The sequence below is a fragment of the Elephas maximus genome, chromosome 5 (assembly GCF_024166365.1).
Source record: "Elephas maximus indicus isolate mEleMax1 chromosome 5, mEleMax1 primary haplotype, whole genome shotgun sequence".
NCBI lineage: Eukaryota > Metazoa > Chordata > Mammalia > Proboscidea > Elephantidae > Elephas > Elephas maximus.
Window position 1 is genome coordinate 73167509 of NC_064823.1, and position 18799 is coordinate 73186307.

Sequence of the window (18799 nt, forward strand, 5' to 3'; positions counted from 1 at the left end):
ACCGTGAATCTTGGCTATGGGAGAAGCAGCACTATATATTGAATGCTTGTTTAGAACATATACAGCCTCCTGGAGAACACTGCCCCAACCCTGCAAGGTATTGCCATCTAGCTGGCACTGTAACTGTTTTTAGAAGGCCATTCCATCATTCTATCAAGGCAGCTGCTTCAGGATGATGGGAAACATGGTAAGATCAGTGAATTCCATGAGCATGGGCACATTGCCATACTTTATTTGCTGTGAAGTAAGTCCCTTCCTCCAAGGTTATGCTGTGTGGGATATCACGATGGTGGATAAAAAAGCATTCTTTCAGTCCACGGATGGAGATTTGGCAGAAGCATTGCGGGCACAGAAGGCAAATCCATATCCAGAGTAAGTGTCTTCTCCAGTAAGAATAAAACACTACCCTTTCCATGATGGAAGTGGTCCAATGTAATCAACTTGCTGCTAGGTTGCTGGCTCATTACCTAGAGGGACGGTGCCATATCGGGGACTCAGTGTTGGTCTCTGCTGCTGGCAGATTGGACACTTAGCAGTGGATGTAGCCAAGTCAGTCTTGGTGCGTGGAAGTCCATGTTGCTGGGCCCATGCATAACCTCCATCACTGCCACCATGGCCACTTTATTCATGAGCCCATTGAGCAATGACAGGAGTGGCTGAGGAAAGAGGCTGACAGGTTTCCACAGAATACATCATTCTATCCACTTGATTATTAAAATCCTCCTCTGGTTTTTTTTTTTTTTTCTGCTGAGGTCACTCTTTGATGAGCATTCATATGGGACACAAATAACTTCACTTCTTTGGCCTGGTGAGAGAGGTCCATCCACATAACTTTTCCCCGTACTTCCTTGTCTCCAGTGTTCCAATCATGCTCCTTCCAAGTCCCTGACCGTCTAGCCAAACCATTGGCCACAGCCCATGAATCAGTATACAGTTGTGCATCTGGCCATTTCTACTCCCAAGCAAAGTGAACAACCAGCTGTACTGCTTGAAGTTCTGCCCATCGGGGGATTTCCCTTCACCACTATCCTTCAGGGAAGTCCCAGAAAGGGGCTGTAGTGCTGCCGCTGTCCACTTTCAAGTGGTGCCTGCATATCACATAGGACCATCTGTAAACCAGGCATGAGTTTTCTCATTCTCAGTCAACTGATCGTAAGGAACTCCCCATGAGGCCATAGGTGCAGAGTGGGAGATGGAAGGTAATGTGACCGGAGTGAAGACCATGGGCATTTGGGCCACTTCCTCATGCAACTTACTTGTGCCTTCAGGTTCTGCTTGGGCCAATCTCATACATACCACTTCCATTTAATGATGGAGTGCTGCTGTGCATGTCCAACTTTATGACTCTGTAGGCCAGACAGCACCAAGTTCATGATGGGCAGCTTGGGCCGCATGGTAACTTCGTGGCCCATAGTTAAGCATTCAGTCTCTACTAAGGGCCAGTAACAAGCCAAAAACTGTTACTCAAAAATTTTCAGGAGAAATCTAAAGGTTACTTAAACAAACTTTTTTCCTTTTCAGACCATAGTCTTTTAAGACTGCGTCAAAAATGCAAGCTCCATCAGTGGTCGTTGTGACTCAGCCTGGGTGTGGTCCTCCAGCCCAAACCTCCAACTGGCACACTGGCCTGTGTGATTGCTTCACTGACTGCGAAGTCTGTAAGTGCATGGGAAACAATGACCAATAATTGACATTCAGGGTTGTGTAATAAAGTTTCTAACCTATGGTAGGCACCCTGTATGCTAGCAATGGTATGTATAACAAATGAGGCTATTACTGTACTGTACTGATTTTAACTTAATTTTCACCAATCCTTCAAAGAATAGGCTTACTCCAAAAGTAATTGTTAGATTTAAGATGATAGTGAAAGAGTTGATTGATTCTAATGGACAAGACTAATGCTTATAAATAGGCTTTAAATTAAATTGAGAGACATCTGAACTTTGATCTGATTTTTTTTTTAAAAATAAGAAAGTTCTTGTTACACATAAACTAAACTCATTACTTTATAGTTACATTGCACCAAGTACACAGGAGAGAGTTTCTTCCATGGTTTCAGCATGAGCTCAGAGAAAAAAATATTTGGATTTACATGTTTGGGTCTTTTTTACACACCAGAGGATAAAGAATTCTAAAGGCATTGCCCAAACTGACTCAAAGGGAAATAGAAAGTCTCAACAGAATCATAACAAATGAAGAGATGAAATCAGTGACCAAAAACCTCCCAACAAAAAAAGTCCTAGACAAGAACCTCCCAAGAAAAAAAGTCCTGGACAAGATGGCTTCACTGCGAATTCTACCAAACATTTAGAGAGGAATTGACACCAACACTGTTTAAACTCTTCCAAAAGATAGAGAAGCTTCACCTCCATCCCAACCAGGGGCTCCAACCCTACTGAACACTAGCCATTGCCTGAACTTGCAATCTATCACACAGAGGCTCTTTTCCCTTTTGTCACCTGTAAAATGCCTAATCATCCTTCAATATTTAGCTCAAGAAACATGCCCTACTTGGAGCCTTGGAGGCCCTATTCTGTGGGTGACCCCTTGGCATCTTGGGCAGGTTTCTGCTGGATAACTTTTCATATTATCTGTCTCTCCTACTAACTTTCAGGCAAGGGTGTTTTCAGTATGTAGGATAATGTCTGGAACATGGCCAGGGTTCAGTGAATCATTTAATAGATGAATGAAAGCAGTGCTATGAAAAGAATGACGTGCTTTCCAAGGTTCATCCATTCCTGAAACGATCTGGTGGGGAGAAGGAGAAAGCTGATGCAAAGGTGAATGAAAACAGTGACAGATGGACTTGGCAGTTAGTTATGTGACAAAGACCCCATAATGTGGACTGTCATTCATGAAGCAGACTAACTTTCAGCTGTGGTGGAGGCAGAGTGGAGTAACTTGTACCCTTTTTTTCATATGTCCAGGTCTTTGTGGCGTATTTTGCCCCACGTGCCTTGCATGTCAAGTTGCAGGTGACATGAATGAATGCTGTCTGTGTGGAACAAGTGTCGCAATGAGGACCCTCTACCGGACTCGATATGGCATCCCTGTGAGTCATTTGCAGCATTGTAGCATTCAAGTATGCAACCACGCTCAAAATAGCAGTTATAAGCATGGAGGTCACTTAATAGTGCCCTTCATTAGAGTTTGATTGGTATTTCCTAGGATGTGCGACCTTGTATTCAATTGTTGTAATAACAGACCCTCTGGCTACATTACACCCTTCTAGGATTCTGTTGAAAACCCTAGAATATAAGCAATTCTTATATTTACAACGTGTGTCATACAATGAAAAGTATCATTCAGAACCTATCATGCCCTGCATGAATTTTATGTTACCTCTCTGAATCCTCACGCCTTCCCTGAAAAATGGGCATGTTCACCATATTTTATAGATAAAGACAATAAGGTTTTAAGTGGTGGACTATTTCTCCCAAAGATATACCATAGGAGTAGAGAAAGTCAGTTTTCACTCTAACTTTCTGTATTTACGCCATAAGCTTTACATTATGTAGTAGAAGAACAAATGTATATGCAGAACTTTTTTAGGTACAACTTGTTTTATTCCAGAGTTTATTTTATTTTTACATTTAAAAAATTTTACTTGTGTCTTAATTATAAGGGAATAATACATGATATACATAATATTGATGTATTTATACAGAAGTATAAAAAGTAAAAATCTAACCTGTCTACGTCTAATTCTACTTCCCAATGATAAACACTATTTATAATTTGGTGTGCATCTTTTCCTTTTTTCTATGCCATTAGGCATATAAATATAAGTTATCTGTGGATCTAGCTACAGATCTAGGTATATAAAGTTTTGGGTTTGTAGAACTTCTTTTGTCTTTATTTAAAAATGAGGTGATATACAATGTAACTTGGTTTTTTTTTTTTCCTCTTAATATATGGTAGACCCCTTTTCATGTCAGTAATATTGATTCTCTTTAATGTCTGAATAATTTCATCATACAGGTAATTTACTTAAGAATTTTTCTTTTCATGCAAGGCTAAATAACGTTGCCGTGTAAACAGTTATACATAAGTGATTGTACGTATACACTGACATTTCTGTAGAATAGTTCTCTAGATATAAGATCCATAGATCACAAGGTACGCAAATTGGAAATTTTGGTAGATACTGCCAAAATACCCTCAAGAGAAGAGAATAAATTATCAATTTATAATCCATCAACAATACATAAGTGTGTCAATATTGGATAATATCATTTTGCCAATTGAAGAAGGAACAATTTCACTGTTTTTTTTTTTAATTAAGTGCATCAAGCAACTTTTTGAAAACTTATTGCCCTGTTGTTTTTCTTCTATAAATTATCTGTACATTTTCTTTGTTGTTTTATAGGGTTGTCAGTGATATATGGGAACTCCTCAATTATTATGACACTATTATATATTATGGAAGTTATCAAGTTTTTTAAAGGCCCAGTATATGATCAATATTTTAAATGCTCCTTTTGGGTATGAAAAGCTACTATCAGTCTGAAGGTGAAACTTCAGTTGGTTTTAAGAAAATTTGGGAGATTGGAAGGCAGAGGAAGAAATAAAAGCATTCTATATAGACTTTATTTTGTCTGACATTGATAGATAAACATAAATTTAAAAAAGCAGATAAAAATTTAAGGGTAATCACTTACAGGATAAAAATAGTTTCTGGAATATCTATAACTGCTTACAGGGAACAAAAGCAACCAGGAAAAATCTATTCAGCAAAAAGAAAAAAAGAAAAGCAGCCACTCAGAGAATATCAAACATAAAACAATTCAGCTATCCCATGTGTGGGAGTAACTTAGACTTCTCTGATGTGCTAATATGTTTTTACTTTTATTCTTTCTCTCCATGTATTTATGGTGAGTCTTATGGAGTCTTATGACATAGGCAATGAACTGTCCTACTTATCTCACTTCTCTTCTTTCCTGGGGCCACAAAGGCCATGTTGGGATCCTCTTAATAAGAGCTCTATCTTTGCCTGCTGTCTCCTAGGGCATAAGCTACAACCAACAGCTCTCAGCTGGCCCAGATGCACAGGCAGTCCTTCAGTTAACCTCCCTGCCTTCCATTTTTCAGCTGCTCTTTCTCCTTTCGGTGCTCCAGATTTTGTTCTCAGTTTTTCCAATCCCTCCCCCATGACGTTGTTAGGTTTCAGGTCACTTGGCTCTGTTTTGCTTCATCAAAATAATCCTGTCTGCTTCATGTTTCAAAAAAATTACTTAAAAATGCCTGACCCACTAAATGGCATCATTAGCTGTTTTCTAGTGCCGCTTTACTTTTTTTCTTCTTGTCATAGTTTATACTTTCAGTTATTTCATTGGAGGACAGGAGATAAACCCAGGGGGTCAAGTCTATCTACATACCTTCTGTTGTATTTTTTTTGTTTGTCCCTAATCAAAGCTCTAGTAGCAAGTAGTTTGATGAATTTTCTAATTTCACAAGGCTTGTTAGGAAAAACAGTCTCTCCTCTAGTCCCTCTTACCCAGAGCTGATTCTTTGGGTATCTCCTGCCATATCTCCAAATCACAGCCTTATAATTGCAACTTTCTGACTTTTCAGTTTGAGACATTATCTATAGACCTCCCACTAGAGAAGATGAGAATACAGTCCTGCCCTATCCTCCTGCCCCCACCACACACACAGGCATGCTTCCCCACCCCTCTCATTCCAATATGGTTACATGTGATTTTGGTCAAACCTATATTGAGTGTTTACATTATGGTACCTATGTTTGCTTTTCAAAGTTGAGTCATGTAGTAAACTATGATTGCTTTTCCCACTAAACTTCGTTTTTAATTCTTTTTTATTTTACTTTGGTAAAATATATAACAAAAAACTAGCCATCTTAACCATTTTTAAGGGTACAACTCAGTGACACTAATTACATTCTCCATGTTGTACAGCCATCACGACTATCCATTTTCAAGATTTCCATCATCCCAAAGAGAAGCCCCTTCAGCAATAATTTCCCATCCCCCACCCACCTAGCCCCTGGTAACCACTAATAAACTTTTGTCTCTATGCGTTTGCCTATTCCAGATATTTCATATACCTGGGATCATACAGTATTTGCCCTTTTGATTCTGACTTATTTCACTTAGCGTAATGTTTTGCTAAATTTTCTTTTTCCTGGTATTAATAATTGTTGGCTTTTTCATTAGTAATTTTCCATTTACTGTACTTATAAGTCAATGCTAAATTCTTTGCCAGTTCTCTAAATCTCTTCCCAACCCATTCACTGTGTCAAATATTCTATCACATTCGTTGTCTTAATGAAATCTCTCCCTGACGCTCCTGGCCTGCTATCCTTTGAACTACTCAGTTCTCATCCTGGGATCTTCCTTCACCATTGTCCTGGGGATTTCACTGACCTCTCTTCTGTGTCAGATTCCTGTTTCTTATAGCCCGTATCTTCCTGTTTCTTGGTTTACTCCCTCATTTGGGTGTAGCACAGAAAAGAATTTTGAGACTTTAGTTCCTGAAACTCTTTACTTTTATGCTTGACTGAGGGTTTGGTTGAATATCTTTATATATTCTTCATATTATAAAGCAGAGGAAAACATTTTATGTCACAAAAAGGGCAATAACAATTATTCGCGTTTTCCTAAATGTAGACACCCAGACTCTGAATCTGAAGGATCAGCCCCTTCTGCTCCTCTTCAAGACGGTTGAAAAGCCACAAATCTTCAGTTCAAAATAGATGAATTTAACAGTTCAATTTCTTTTATATCTTTAAATAGGGATCCCTCTGTGATGACTATTTGGTGACCAATTGCTGTCTTCCGTGTTCTCTTTGCCAAATAAAGAGAGACATCAAAAGAAGGATAGCCATGCGTACTTTCTAAACAGCTAATGGTGAGTCAACGTGAACGTTCCTCCTAGAATCTGTGGATTTTTAGAAATATAATTAAGAGCTTTGTAAATTATTCGTTGCTTTGGATAACAATTCAGTAATAACAATTCCTTAAGTCACCCAAAATGTTATCTTAATGTAAAGATTAATTTTGATTTCTTCTTATGAAGCAGACAGCTTTATACTTTGAAATGATATTTAGTAAATAAATAGTGAATTTTCTAGACTTCTCAGAATTCTGTTGGTCCATTGATGAAGCCCTTACAACTCGTAAAATACTAAAGTAAATACTATGATAAGACACAAAAAAAGCAGAAGTCTTGCCCCCTCTTGCGACAAACAAATTTATACAGGGTCTTGGCAAACAAAGCTAAAATAGTAGAGCAAATGGAAACTACATATTATGCAATATTTGAATTGATTGTGGCATAAAGTATCTATCATAGAGAGGTGAGCTTAAACAGAAAAGTCCTATTAGAGAAGGTGAGCTTAGAACTGGATATAGAATTTAGAATATTTGGAAATACATAGAGTTTCGTAATCTGAAATTCAATCAAGTCATTTTCAACTAATTGTTCCAAGATTCTTGGGATTAGCTACTGGGAATGTAGTAAAGTGGAAATCAACATGATATAGGCAATTCTCTATAGAATACATGTTGAGTGTGGAAAGAAAACATTATTTTTTCCATTCTTTCCAATATCCCACTCCCTTTCTCGAGTGAGGGCTTTGTATAGGTTGAGAGCAAGATGCTGTGCTGTGAGGAACAAAAATGAGTAACTGGTTTCCTTGCCCTTAAAGTCTTTAAACTCAAAAAAGAGGGAATTAGACAAGTCCCTAATAAAATGATTGTGAGGATGGCACAAGACTGGGCAGTGTTTCATTCTGTTGTACATATGGTCCTATGGGTCAGATTCAACTCGACAGCACCTAACAACAACAACAACTTACGAAGGTGTGACCCTGATGGCAAAGTGGTTAAGTGTTGGCTGCTAACCAAAAGGTCAGCAGTTCGAATCCACCAGCTGCAAATTGAAAACCCTATGGGGCAGTTCTGTTCTCTCCTACCGGGTGGCTATGAGCAGGAATTGACTCCATTGCAATAGGTTTGCTTCTGGTTACTTACAAAGTTGTGCATCGTAGGTGAAGGGATATGACAAGGGCTGGTGCAATCACTTCCAGGGAACAGCAAAGCAGTTACCACCCCTAAGTCCCAAGAGAGGAAAGGAGGGAGCAGTTTCCAAAAGCTCAAAGAAAGGAGTTATGTAAAGAATGCTGCCCTGGTAGGAGCAGTACCCTCTCAATAGAGAGACATAGGCAGCCTGAGGTAGCCCCATAAAAGGAGCTACAGGAAAATATAGCCTGACCTCACTCTCTGCTGGGCTTCCCGTTGGCCAAACCCACCAGGAAGGCAGAGGGCAGGGAAAATTGCTACAGATAACAGGCCAGCCTCCTCCTAGGTCAGAGAGGAGAGTGGACAAGGGTGAGTGGGCTAGATGAGGTGAAGAGATCTCTGGCACAAGATGTGACTTTAATTAATAGAAATGGGATGTTGCTTCTAATCAGGAACATTAGGGAAGTTATAGAGGAAATAAAAAGAAAAGAAAAGTAAAACATTTTTATGAGCTTAGGTCCAACTTGGCTGGAACATGTGGTTAAAGCAGGAAATGATGAGAAATAAAAGATTTTAAAAAGTAAGTTGAGGCCTTGGCATGCAATGTGTGAAAATAGGCTAATTATTAGGTAACCAATGGGAAGTTATTGAAGCCTTTAAGTAAGGAAGAAACATGGATAGAGCTAAAACTCTAGAAAAATTAATCTGATGATGGTATATAGCACAGACTGAACAGGGTGAGGCCAGAAGCAAAGATGTGGAGTTAGATTGCCACAAAAATTCTTATTTAAATGAATACATGAAATAATGTACATAAAATATCTTCCCACACTTACACGAGTCCTGACATCTGATCTTTTTTTTAAACCTCAGGGAAATTATCTCACTAAATCTGGTAACAGATATGATGTAAAATGTTCTGACTTCTCAAATCAACTTGGACCCTACACTGTTCTTGTAGTGGTTGTTAGGTGCTGTCAAGTTGGTTTTGACACACAGTGACCCTATGTACAACAGAACAAAACACTACCCAGTCCTGCCCCATCCTCACAATCCTTGTTATGCTTGAGCTCATTGTTGCAGCCACTGTGTCAATCCATCTCATTGAGGATCTTCCTCTTTTTAGCCGTCTACTTTACCAAGCATGATGCCTTCTTCAAGGACTGATTCTTCCTGATAACATGTCCAAACTGTGTGAGACGTAGTCTCGCTATCCTTGCTTGTAAAGAGCATTCTGATTGTACTTCTTCCAAGAAAGACTTCTTCGTTCTTTTAGCAGTCCATGCTATATTCAATATTCTTTGCCAACGCCACAATTCAAAGGTGGCAATTCTTCTTGAATCTTCCTTATTCATGTCTCAGCTCCTGCATGCATATGAGGCGATTGAAAACACCATGGCTTGGGTCAGGCACACTTTAGTCTTCAAAGAGACATCTTTTGCAGCAGATTTGCCCAATGCAATATGTTGTTAGATTTGCCTGCTTCTTCCATGGGTGTTGATTGTGAATCAAAATAAAATGAAATCCCTGACAACTTCGATCTTTCCTCCCTTTATCATGATGCTGTTCATTGGTCCAGTTGTGAGGCTTTTTGTTTTCTTTATGTTGAGGTGTAATCCATACTGAAGGCTGTGGTCTTTGATCTTCATCAGTAAGTGCTTCAAGTCCTCTTCACTTTCTGCAAGCAAGGTTGTATCATCTGCATATTGCAGGTTGTTAATGTGTCTTCCTGCAATTCTGATGCCATGTTCTTTTTCACATAGTCCAGCTTCTTGGATTATTTGCTCAGCATACAGATTGAAAAAGTATGGTGAAAGGATACAACCCTGACACACACTTTTATTACATTATTTACTGAAAATAAAACTTTAAATATACGAATATCTGGAATGGCAGAATCAAGAGACAAAGAACAAAGAATAACAACATGATTTATGTTAAAAATAGATTGAGACAAAGGGACACAGGAGCCATCTGAAAAAGCTCCCAGTAACCCAAACTAGAAGGATTAAAGCAACAAAAGTAAGCAGTATTGAATCGTAACCCAAAGCATGAAATAAATAATCTTGAGTCTATACTGGCATAAACAAATGATTAAATCAATGAATGAGGAGAATAGACACATCTCTCACACAGGAAAATTTCAAATAACTTATGGACATACTGGGCCCTCAAGGAGGAGCAACATGAATCCTCACTGCTTAAGTGTGCACTGTGCACAGTGACTTCCTTCCGAAGAGTACGGCAGGGAAAGAGGAAAAAACAGAGTAACTTTACAGTGGAGAAACCTGGCAAACCTACCTCAGCCAGGTAGTCAAAGTTGACACCAACCATGATAACTCATGTTGTTAGCATATACCCTTGATATGATGTGACAAGAGAGGCACTTAACCTCTGTGCTCTTCCTCCAAAAAACCCACTAAATCCAGTCGAACCATTAGAAATAAAATATCAGACAAATCCAAAGGCTGTACACTCTACAAACTGCCTCACCAGCACTCCTCAAAACTGTCAAGGGCATCAAAAAGAAGGAAAGCTTTAGAAATTACCATAGTTTCTTAGGACCGTAAGGAAACACACAACTAAATGTAATTTGGTATCCTAGATGGATCCTGGAACAGATAAAGACATTCAGTAAAAACTAAAGAAATCTGTAAAAAGTGGGAACTTTAATTTATAATAATGTACCAACATTGGTTCATTAGTGTGAAAAATTTACCGTAGTAAGATGTTAACAATAGGGGAGACTGGGAGCAGGGTATATGAGAACTCTGTGCTATCTTTGCAACTTTTCCGCAACTCTAAAATGATTCTAAAATTAAAGGTTTATAAAATATAAAATGCATATTGATAAGATTTATGTCTGTGCTTTGTGTATCCCTAACAGGCAGAAAGCTCCTATTGAAGCAACTAAATCAGCAGACACCTCTTCAGCTTGAGCACGTCTCCACCTCTTGCAGCTGAAATATGATGAACAAGTGTCATCACAATTGATGGGAGAAAAATCAAATCTTTCCTTTTTTTAATGAATGCTGTCCCTCAGTTGTGCTAAATGGCCCACCTTAGCTTTCCTTAACTTTCATACTATCAAATTTTCTGGCTTATAAATTTTGAAGACTACATTTGAAGTATAAACCGAATAAAAGATTTTGCTGACAAGATTCTTTGTGCTTCTTTGCTCTTATTAAAACAGCTTGGTGTCATTAATTAACCTCAAGGCCTCATAATCTTATAATTTCTCAGCCGGAGATCTTGGTTCATGAGCCAACTATCTCACTCTCACCTAAGAACTTTAAGGGAAAGAAAAGGCTACAGACAATTATGGGATATTCAGCCAACACTTTTGCTCCTTTTCAGATTATCTATAATTACTGTCAATGCTGAGAAAGCAAGACTTTATGCAAACAACACACTATGCCTTGCTTCCAAACTGCAAGACCGAGGGTTTGTTGTGTTATTTTCTTTCCTTTGAATATGATGAGTCAGGTCAAGTATAAAAATTCAATTATCAAATTCAGTATGGTTCAATTTTGGTTACATATTGTAGAATAAATGCATGAAGTAACACTTTTTTTTTCACATTTCTTATCCTATGTGACACATCTGCAACATTTTCCATTGAAACTCCCTTTAATTTTGCCTTAGTTCTCCTCCTACCCCTCCAAGTCCATTTCACTTATTGATGGAAAATTATCTACCTCATAGATTGTCTTAGGTTCCTAGGGCTACCATAACAAAATTCCACAAAGTGGGTTGTCTTAAAGAAGAACATCAAGCTTATTTTCTCACAGTTTGTCAGGCCAGAATTTGAATACAGAGTGTTGGCAGCACAGGGCTCTTTCTTTTCAGCTCTAGGGTAAAACTTTCCTAAGCTCCTTCGGTTTCTGATAGCCTTGGGCATTTCTTGTAGAAGGATTCTCACATATTACCTCCCCCTGTGTTTCACTTTCTCCTTTTATAATACACCACTCAGGAGAGATTAGGATTAGGACCCACCTAAAAAAAATATATATATATATGTATTTTTTAAAATCCTAATGGAGCCCTGGTGGTGCAGTAGCTAAGAGCTCAGCTGCTAACCAAAAGGTCATCAGTTTGAATCTACCACCTGCTCCTTGAAAACCCTATGGGGCAGTTCTACTTCCTCATATAGGTTCACTATGAGAGGGAATCAACTCAGCAGGAACAGGTTTACTACACCATGAACTTCGTTAATTTAAACGAAACAAAAGAAACACCCTATTTCTAAACAAGTTCACATTTACAGGTACAGAGATTAAGATTCAACATATCCTTTCAGAGGACACAATTAAATCTACTGTTGTTGTTATTAGATGCTGTTGAGTCAGTTCAGACTCACAGCAAATCTACGAACAACAGAATGAAATATTGCCCAGTCATGCAACATCCTTACAATCATTGTTATGTTTCAGCCCATTGTTGTCACCACTGTGTCAATTCATCTCCTTGAGGGTCTCCGTTTTTTTTTTTACCAAGCTTGATGTCCCTGTCCCGGGACTGGTCTCTCCTGATAACATGTCCATAGTAAACGAGACCGTCTTGACATCCTCCTTCTAAGGACCATTCTGGCTGTACTTTTTCCAAGACAGATTTGTTTGTTCTTCTGGCAGTCCATGATATATTCGAGATCTTCATCAACACCATAATTGAAAGGCATCAATTTTCTTTAGTCTTCCTTATTCATTGCTCACATTTTGCATGCATATGAGGTGACTGAAAATACAATGACTTCAATCAGGCTCACCTCATCCCTCAAGGTGACATCTTTGCTTTTTAACACTTTAAAGAAGCCTTTTGCAGCAGATTTGCCCAAGACAGTACATCATTTGATTTCTTGACTGCCGCTTCCATGGGTGTTGATTGCGGATCCAAGTAAAATGAAACCTCTGTTGACAATATCAGTATTTTCTCCGTTTATCATGATATTACTTACTGGTCCAGTTGTGAGGGTTTTTGTTTTCTTTATGTTGAGGTGAAATCCATACTGAAGGTTTTACTCTTTGACTTTATCAGTAAGTGCTTCAGTCCTCTTCACTTTCAGCAAGCAAGTTTGTTAATGAATCTTATCACAGGTTCTTAATAAGACTTCCTCAAATCCTAATGCCATGTTCTCCTTCATGTATTCCAGCTTCTTGGATTATTTGCTCAGCATACAGATTGAATAAGTACGATGAATGAATACAACTCTGGCACACATCTCCTGTTTTCAAACCACACGGTATCCCATTGTCCTGTTCTAACTACTGCCTCTTAGTTTATGTACAGGTTCTGCATGAACACATTAAGTGTTCTTCAAAATCTTATCCATAATTTGTTATGATACACAAGGTCAAATGGCTTTGTGAAGTCAATAAAACACAAGTAAACCTCTTTCTGGTATTTCCTGCTTTCAGCCAAGATTCATCTCACATCAGCAATGATATCCCTTATTCCACATCCTCTTTTGAATCCAGTTTGAATTTCTAGCAGCTACCTGTAGATGTATTGCTGCAACCATTTTAGAATCATCTTCAATAAAATTTTACTTGGGTGTGTGACATTAATGATATTGTTCAATAATTTCCACATTCTGTTGGGTCACTTTTCTTTGGAATGGGCACAAATATGGATCTCTTCAAATCAGTAGCCTAGATACCTGTCTTTCAAATTTCTTGGCATAAACAAGTGAGCACCTCCAGTGTTGCATCCATTAGTTGAAACATCTCAGTTGGTATTACATCAGTTCCTGGAGCCTTGTTTTTCACCAAAGTCCTCAGAGAAACTTGGATTTCTTCCTTCAATATCATCAGTTCTTGTCATATGCTATCTCCTGAAGCAGTTGAAATCAGCCAGTTCTTTTTGGTACAGTGACCATGTATTCTTTACATCTTCTTTTGATGCTTTCTGCATCATTTGATATTTTGGCCATAGAATCCTTCAATATTACGAATTGAGGCTTAAATATTTTCTTCAGTTCTTTTAGCTTGAGAAATGCCAAGTTTGTTCTCTTTTGGTTTTCCAACTTCAGGTCTTTGCCCATTTCATTATAATGCTTTGTCATCTCAAACTGCCCTTTGAAATTCTCTTCAGCTCTTTTACTTCATCATTTATTCCATTGGCTTTACTTGCTCTACGCTGAAGAGCAAGATTCAGAGTCTTCTGACATCCATTTTGATCTTTTCTTTCTTTCCTGTCTTTTTAATGACTTTTTCTTCTTCATGTATGATGCCCTTAACTCTTCTGGTCTTCAGGCTTTAGTGTTCAGTGCATCAAATCTATTCTTCAGGTGGCCTCTAAATTCAGGAGGAATGTACTCAAGGTGGTGCTTTGGCTGTCGTGGACATGCTCAGGCCAAAATCAGGATTTAGGTCTTTTTTCATATTCCACATCCAATCATCAGGAAATCCTTAGCTCTACCTTCAAAGCATACCCAGAATCCAAGACTTCTCACAGCCTCCACTGTTACCAATTTCATGTGCAACAGTTCATAAATCTCATATCTAATGTCCCTATTTCTGTCTTCACTTACCTAAAGTTTATCCTCAATCCAGTAGTCAGAGTGATTCTTTAAATTATGTTAGTTCATGTCACTCTTCTGTTCAAAAGTTCTCCAATGGCTTTCCCTCATTTTACTTAGAGAAAAGCCAAAGTCCTTTCTGGCTTACATTACTCCTCTATGACATCCCCTACCTCTCTTCCCTTTGCCCATTCCATTCCACCCACGCTGACCTCCCTGCTCTTCTTCAAACATGTAGGCATGCTCCTATCTTAGGGCCTTTGCATTAGCCATCCCCTCTACCTCTGATACTCTTCTCTCAGACAGCTGCATGGTTACTTCCTTACCTCCTTAAAGTCTATGAGAAGGTGACAAGGAGCAATGAGGACTACCCCAACCACTCCATTTAATGATATACCCTGCCTCTCACTTTTCCCCATTACTCATTTTCTTTTTCTCCACAGCACTCATAGCCTTTTAACATATTATAAATTTCATTTATTATGTTCACTGTTTATTAGCAGGTTTCCCTACTAGAATATAAGAAAAAAATATAGAAAAATAATTCTATTTATCCATCCAACATCCACTATTTAATATACTTTCATCCTGTTTCCAAAGGAATTCCCATCAACACTTGCTGCATTTCTTCAGTCTTCTTCTATCTCATATCTGGATGCAAGATGCTGTCTTACTGAAGCGACCTGGAATAAAAAAAAAACAAAAAACAAACCCACTTCTGTCCAGACGATTTTGACTCATAATGACCAGAGTAGAACTGCCCCATTGTATTTCCAAGGTTGTAATCTTTCTCCTGTGGAGCAGTTGGTGGGTTGGAAACACCAACCTTTCAGTTAGCAGCTGAGTGCTTAACCACTGTGCAACCAGGGCTCCTGGAAAAGTGCGTATAAATGTTCACTTATTTCAATTGATACTAGTAACTGTCTTAGACCAGGCTCTCTGGAGAAACAAACCCAGTAGAGCATATAAATATATAGAGACAGAGATTTATATCATGGAAATGGCTCAAGCAATTGTAGAGGCTGGACTGTCCCAAGTCCGTGGATCAGATTAGAGCTGCTCCTGATCCATGTAGCTGCAAGGGCTGTCAAGCCCAAGGTCAGAGACCAGGGCTCTTGCTCATGGGCTGCGAAGATCAATGAATCCCAAGATCAGCAAGTAAGCTGCTAGCTCAAGTTCCAAGAATAGGGGTCAGATGAACAGCAGCCAGCTGTAGGATCCAGTGCAGGCAAAAGCCAGGATGTCTGCTTATATTTGGATGCAGGCCACACACCCAAGGAAATTCCCTTTCAACTGATTGGCTACTCACAGCAGATTCCATCATGGGGGTAAACACAAAGAAACAGTGACAATCATGGCCCAGCCAAATTGACACACATACTTAACCATCACAGTAACTAATTAAAATAAATAAGTATAACTATTGTGATACTGCTCTCAATATATTAACTTGGCAATTAAATAGTGAAAACTTATCTAGACCACCCAAATGGTTTTAATGAATTTTTTCATTCACAGAATACCAAAAGAGTGAAGTGATACAACAATTTTATAATGTGAATTATGGCACAATGGTTAAGAATTTGGCTGCTAACCAAAAGGCTAGCAGTTCAAATCTACCAATTGCTCCTTGGAAACCCTATGGGGCAGTTCTACTCTGTCCTATACGGTTGCTATGATTCAGAATCAACACAACAGCAGTGGGTTTGGTGGTTTAATGTGGATTATTTTTTTTTTATGGCAGTATTTTATTTTAAATATTAAATTTTGCTTTTATATTATTGCATACATAATACTGGAGCTTTCCTATGTTTTTAGCCTGATTAACAGTTCAACCGGTTTTTCACAATTGTCTCAAGCATACTATTTGGCCCCTGAACACCCTTTTAACTCAGCACTGAAGTCACTCCTGAGGTTCACCCTTCAGCCAAAGATTAGACAGGCCCATAAAACAAACAATAATATATGTAGCTCAACCACATATATGAGACAAAATGGGCCCACCAGCCCAGGAGAAAAGGACAAGAAGGTAGGAGGGGCAGGAAAGCTCGACGAATGGAAATGGGGAGCCCAAGGTCAAGAAGAGGAGAGTGTTGACATGTTGCAGGGTTGGCAGCCAATGTCACATAGCAGCATGTGTATTAATTGTTTAATGGGAAACTAATTTGCTCTGTAAACATTCATCTAAAGCAAAAAAAAAAAAAAAAAATTTAAGTAGTATTTGGTTTATAAGTTCATATTGCAATATACCAGCCACTGTCAGTTGGAGTTGCGACATGCTAATATTTATTTTATTTTACATTGTAAAATGCTGTTTGGTACACAATTTTGTCCAAAATAAAACTGAATGATTATTTCCCTTTAAGAACTTAATAACATCTCTAAAAATAATTGCTGCTGTCTCAAGTTCAAATACCACTACTCTAGGCTTTGTAACACTGGGACTATTCCCCTCTTTTTATCTGCTTCTCAAATGGAATTACTCTAGGCTGGATCCTTTTCAAGGTGAAATGATAGATTTCTTTGGCTGTGCTGTCAGGCAGGATAGGGAGATGTGTGCAGAACTCAGTCAGCAACTATCCAGAGATTATGTGGTTGACATTCTCACTTACCACTCAGACAAAAAAATGAGTAACTTTAAAATTGTCTTTAAGTAGTCTATCTTTACCTAAAATTAATATTAAAAACAATCTATATTAATGCAATCTTGTTTCAGTAAATTATTCAAGGATGTCCATATCCCTGACTTTACATTACAGAAACATAATTACTACATTAAAACAGTAAAAACATCATAACTTTTCTAAGAAGTAGAAATGTTTGAAAAAAGTTGTTTTTTAAATAGTTAAGAATTTTATACTCTTCCTGGGTTCTCTAAGAAGCAAAACCAGTAAAATATACAAGTATATATATAACCCAGCACCATGGAGTCGGTTCTGACTCATACTGACCCTAAAAGACGGAGAGGAACTGCCCCATATGGTTTCCAAGGAGCTCCTGGTGGAATCAAACTACCGGCCTTTTGGTTAGGAGCTGTAGCAATTAACCACTATGCCACCAGGGTTTCCAAGTATGTATATAGAGAGATTTATATCAAGGAAATGGCTCACAAAGTTGTAGAGACTGGAATGTCCCAAGTTCATGGGTCAAGCTGGAGGCTTCTCCTGATTCACATAGCCACAAGGGCTGGTGAACTCATGACCAGCAGGTCAGAGAGCAGGGCTCTTGCTCACAGGCTCCCTAGATCAGCAGGCAAGACCACAGGTAAGACCGCAGGTAAGCTGCTAGCTCAAGTTCCAAGTACTGGAGGTCAGGTGAACAGCAGACAGCTGCAGGACTCAGAGCAAGCAAAAGCCCACAAGCCTTGCCAGAATGTCACTTATATTCGATGCATGGTACACACCCAAGGAAAATCTCTTTCAACTGATCATCTACTCACGGCCGATCCCATCATGAGGGTGATCACATTATACCAAATCTCAACATGGAAGTGATCACAATATCATAGGACTGCCAAGCCACTGAGAATTATGGCCCAGGCAAGTTGACACACGATCTTAACCAGCACACTTCCTTTCTCATCTTTATTTTTCTCGAGTAGAGGGCCAGAAACATCATGTTTTTATTTGTGTACTAACTTCTCTCCTGACTCCAAACAAGAGTTAAAAAAGTACACAGTAAACTACATTTTCACAAAATTTAAATAAAGCAACTAGTGATAGTTACTGCCACTTATACTTTGCCGATGAAAATAACAAAGAACTCAAGAATGCAGTAGATGTATTGACATTATCTTATGACATTATGTATATATATTTATATATATTTAATGATATGATTTAATACTATTATATATTTATTTAATAGCTTTTATAGTATAGCAATGAAGGATGCAAGCTCTAGAGCCACACTCTTCTACCACTTCAATTATATGACCTCAGACAAGAAACAGCTTCTCTCTGCTTCAGTTTCCTCATCTAAAAAATGTAGGTATCACCCAACTCATAAGGTTGCTGTGAGGCTTAAATGCAATAATGCAGATAAAGAACTTTAAAGTGTTCCTGGTACACAGCATTCAGCAAATATCATTATCATCATTATTATTACAATTTTAAAAATGTATCATGTTTGTGAGCCAGTGCTCAGATAAATTTTTCAAGTCTTAAATCAACACTTATTGTTAGAGTAAATGATAGGTTCAAAAACATTCTGGATGATTTAATGATTTTAGCAACAGCCTGCTTTTCTTGGAAAGTCAATGGATTCAAAGTTTATATAAAGTTTAAAGTTTATAAAAAGC

At 38.3% G+C, this 18799-nt stretch overlaps 3 protein-coding genes across 7 annotated transcripts in view; all 3 read left to right on the top strand.

Moving 5' to 3' along the window:
- Nucleotides 1–18799, top strand: part of LOC126077021 (placenta-specific gene 8 protein-like) — a 224258-nt gene that overhangs the window by 152028 nt on the left and 53431 nt on the right. The window contains exon 5 of one of the 2 annotated variants that reach the window (XM_049885899.1): nt 10870–11143. The exons of the other annotated variant lie outside the window; for it this stretch is intronic. The gene's annotated coding sequence lies outside the window, so the exon portion shown is untranslated. Of the gene's footprint in view, nt 1–10869; nt 11144–18799 lie in introns of those variants that run through there. 2 annotated transcript variants of the gene reach the window in all.
- LOC126077023 (placenta-specific gene 8 protein-like) overlaps nt 1–18799 on the top strand; it is a 158448-nt gene that overhangs the window by 86218 nt on the left and 53431 nt on the right. Inside the window, exon 5 of one of the 2 annotated variants that reach the window (XM_049885907.1) lies at nt 10870–11143. The exons of the other annotated variant lie outside the window; for it this stretch is intronic. The gene's annotated coding sequence lies outside the window, so the exon portion shown is untranslated. Of the gene's footprint in view, nt 1–10869; nt 11144–18799 lie in introns of those variants that run through there. 2 annotated transcript variants of the gene reach the window in all.
- Nucleotides 1–18799, top strand: part of LOC126077022 (placenta-specific gene 8 protein-like) — a 158379-nt gene that overhangs the window by 86149 nt on the left and 53431 nt on the right. For 2 of the 3 annotated variants that reach the window (XM_049885904.1, XM_049885903.1), the window contains exons 2-5: nt 1522–1658; nt 2928–3052; nt 6756–6870; nt 10870–11143. In XM_049885904.1, the coding sequence (XP_049741861.1) occupies nt 1550–1658; nt 2928–3052; nt 6756–6860 (339 nt within the window). In that variant the 5' untranslated portion in view covers nt 1522–1549 and the 3' untranslated portion in view covers nt 6861–6870; nt 10870–11143. Of the gene's footprint in view, nt 1–1521; nt 1659–2927; nt 3053–6755; nt 6871–10869; nt 11144–18799 lie in introns of those variants that run through there. The other variant, XM_049885905.1, reaches the window with a different exon arrangement.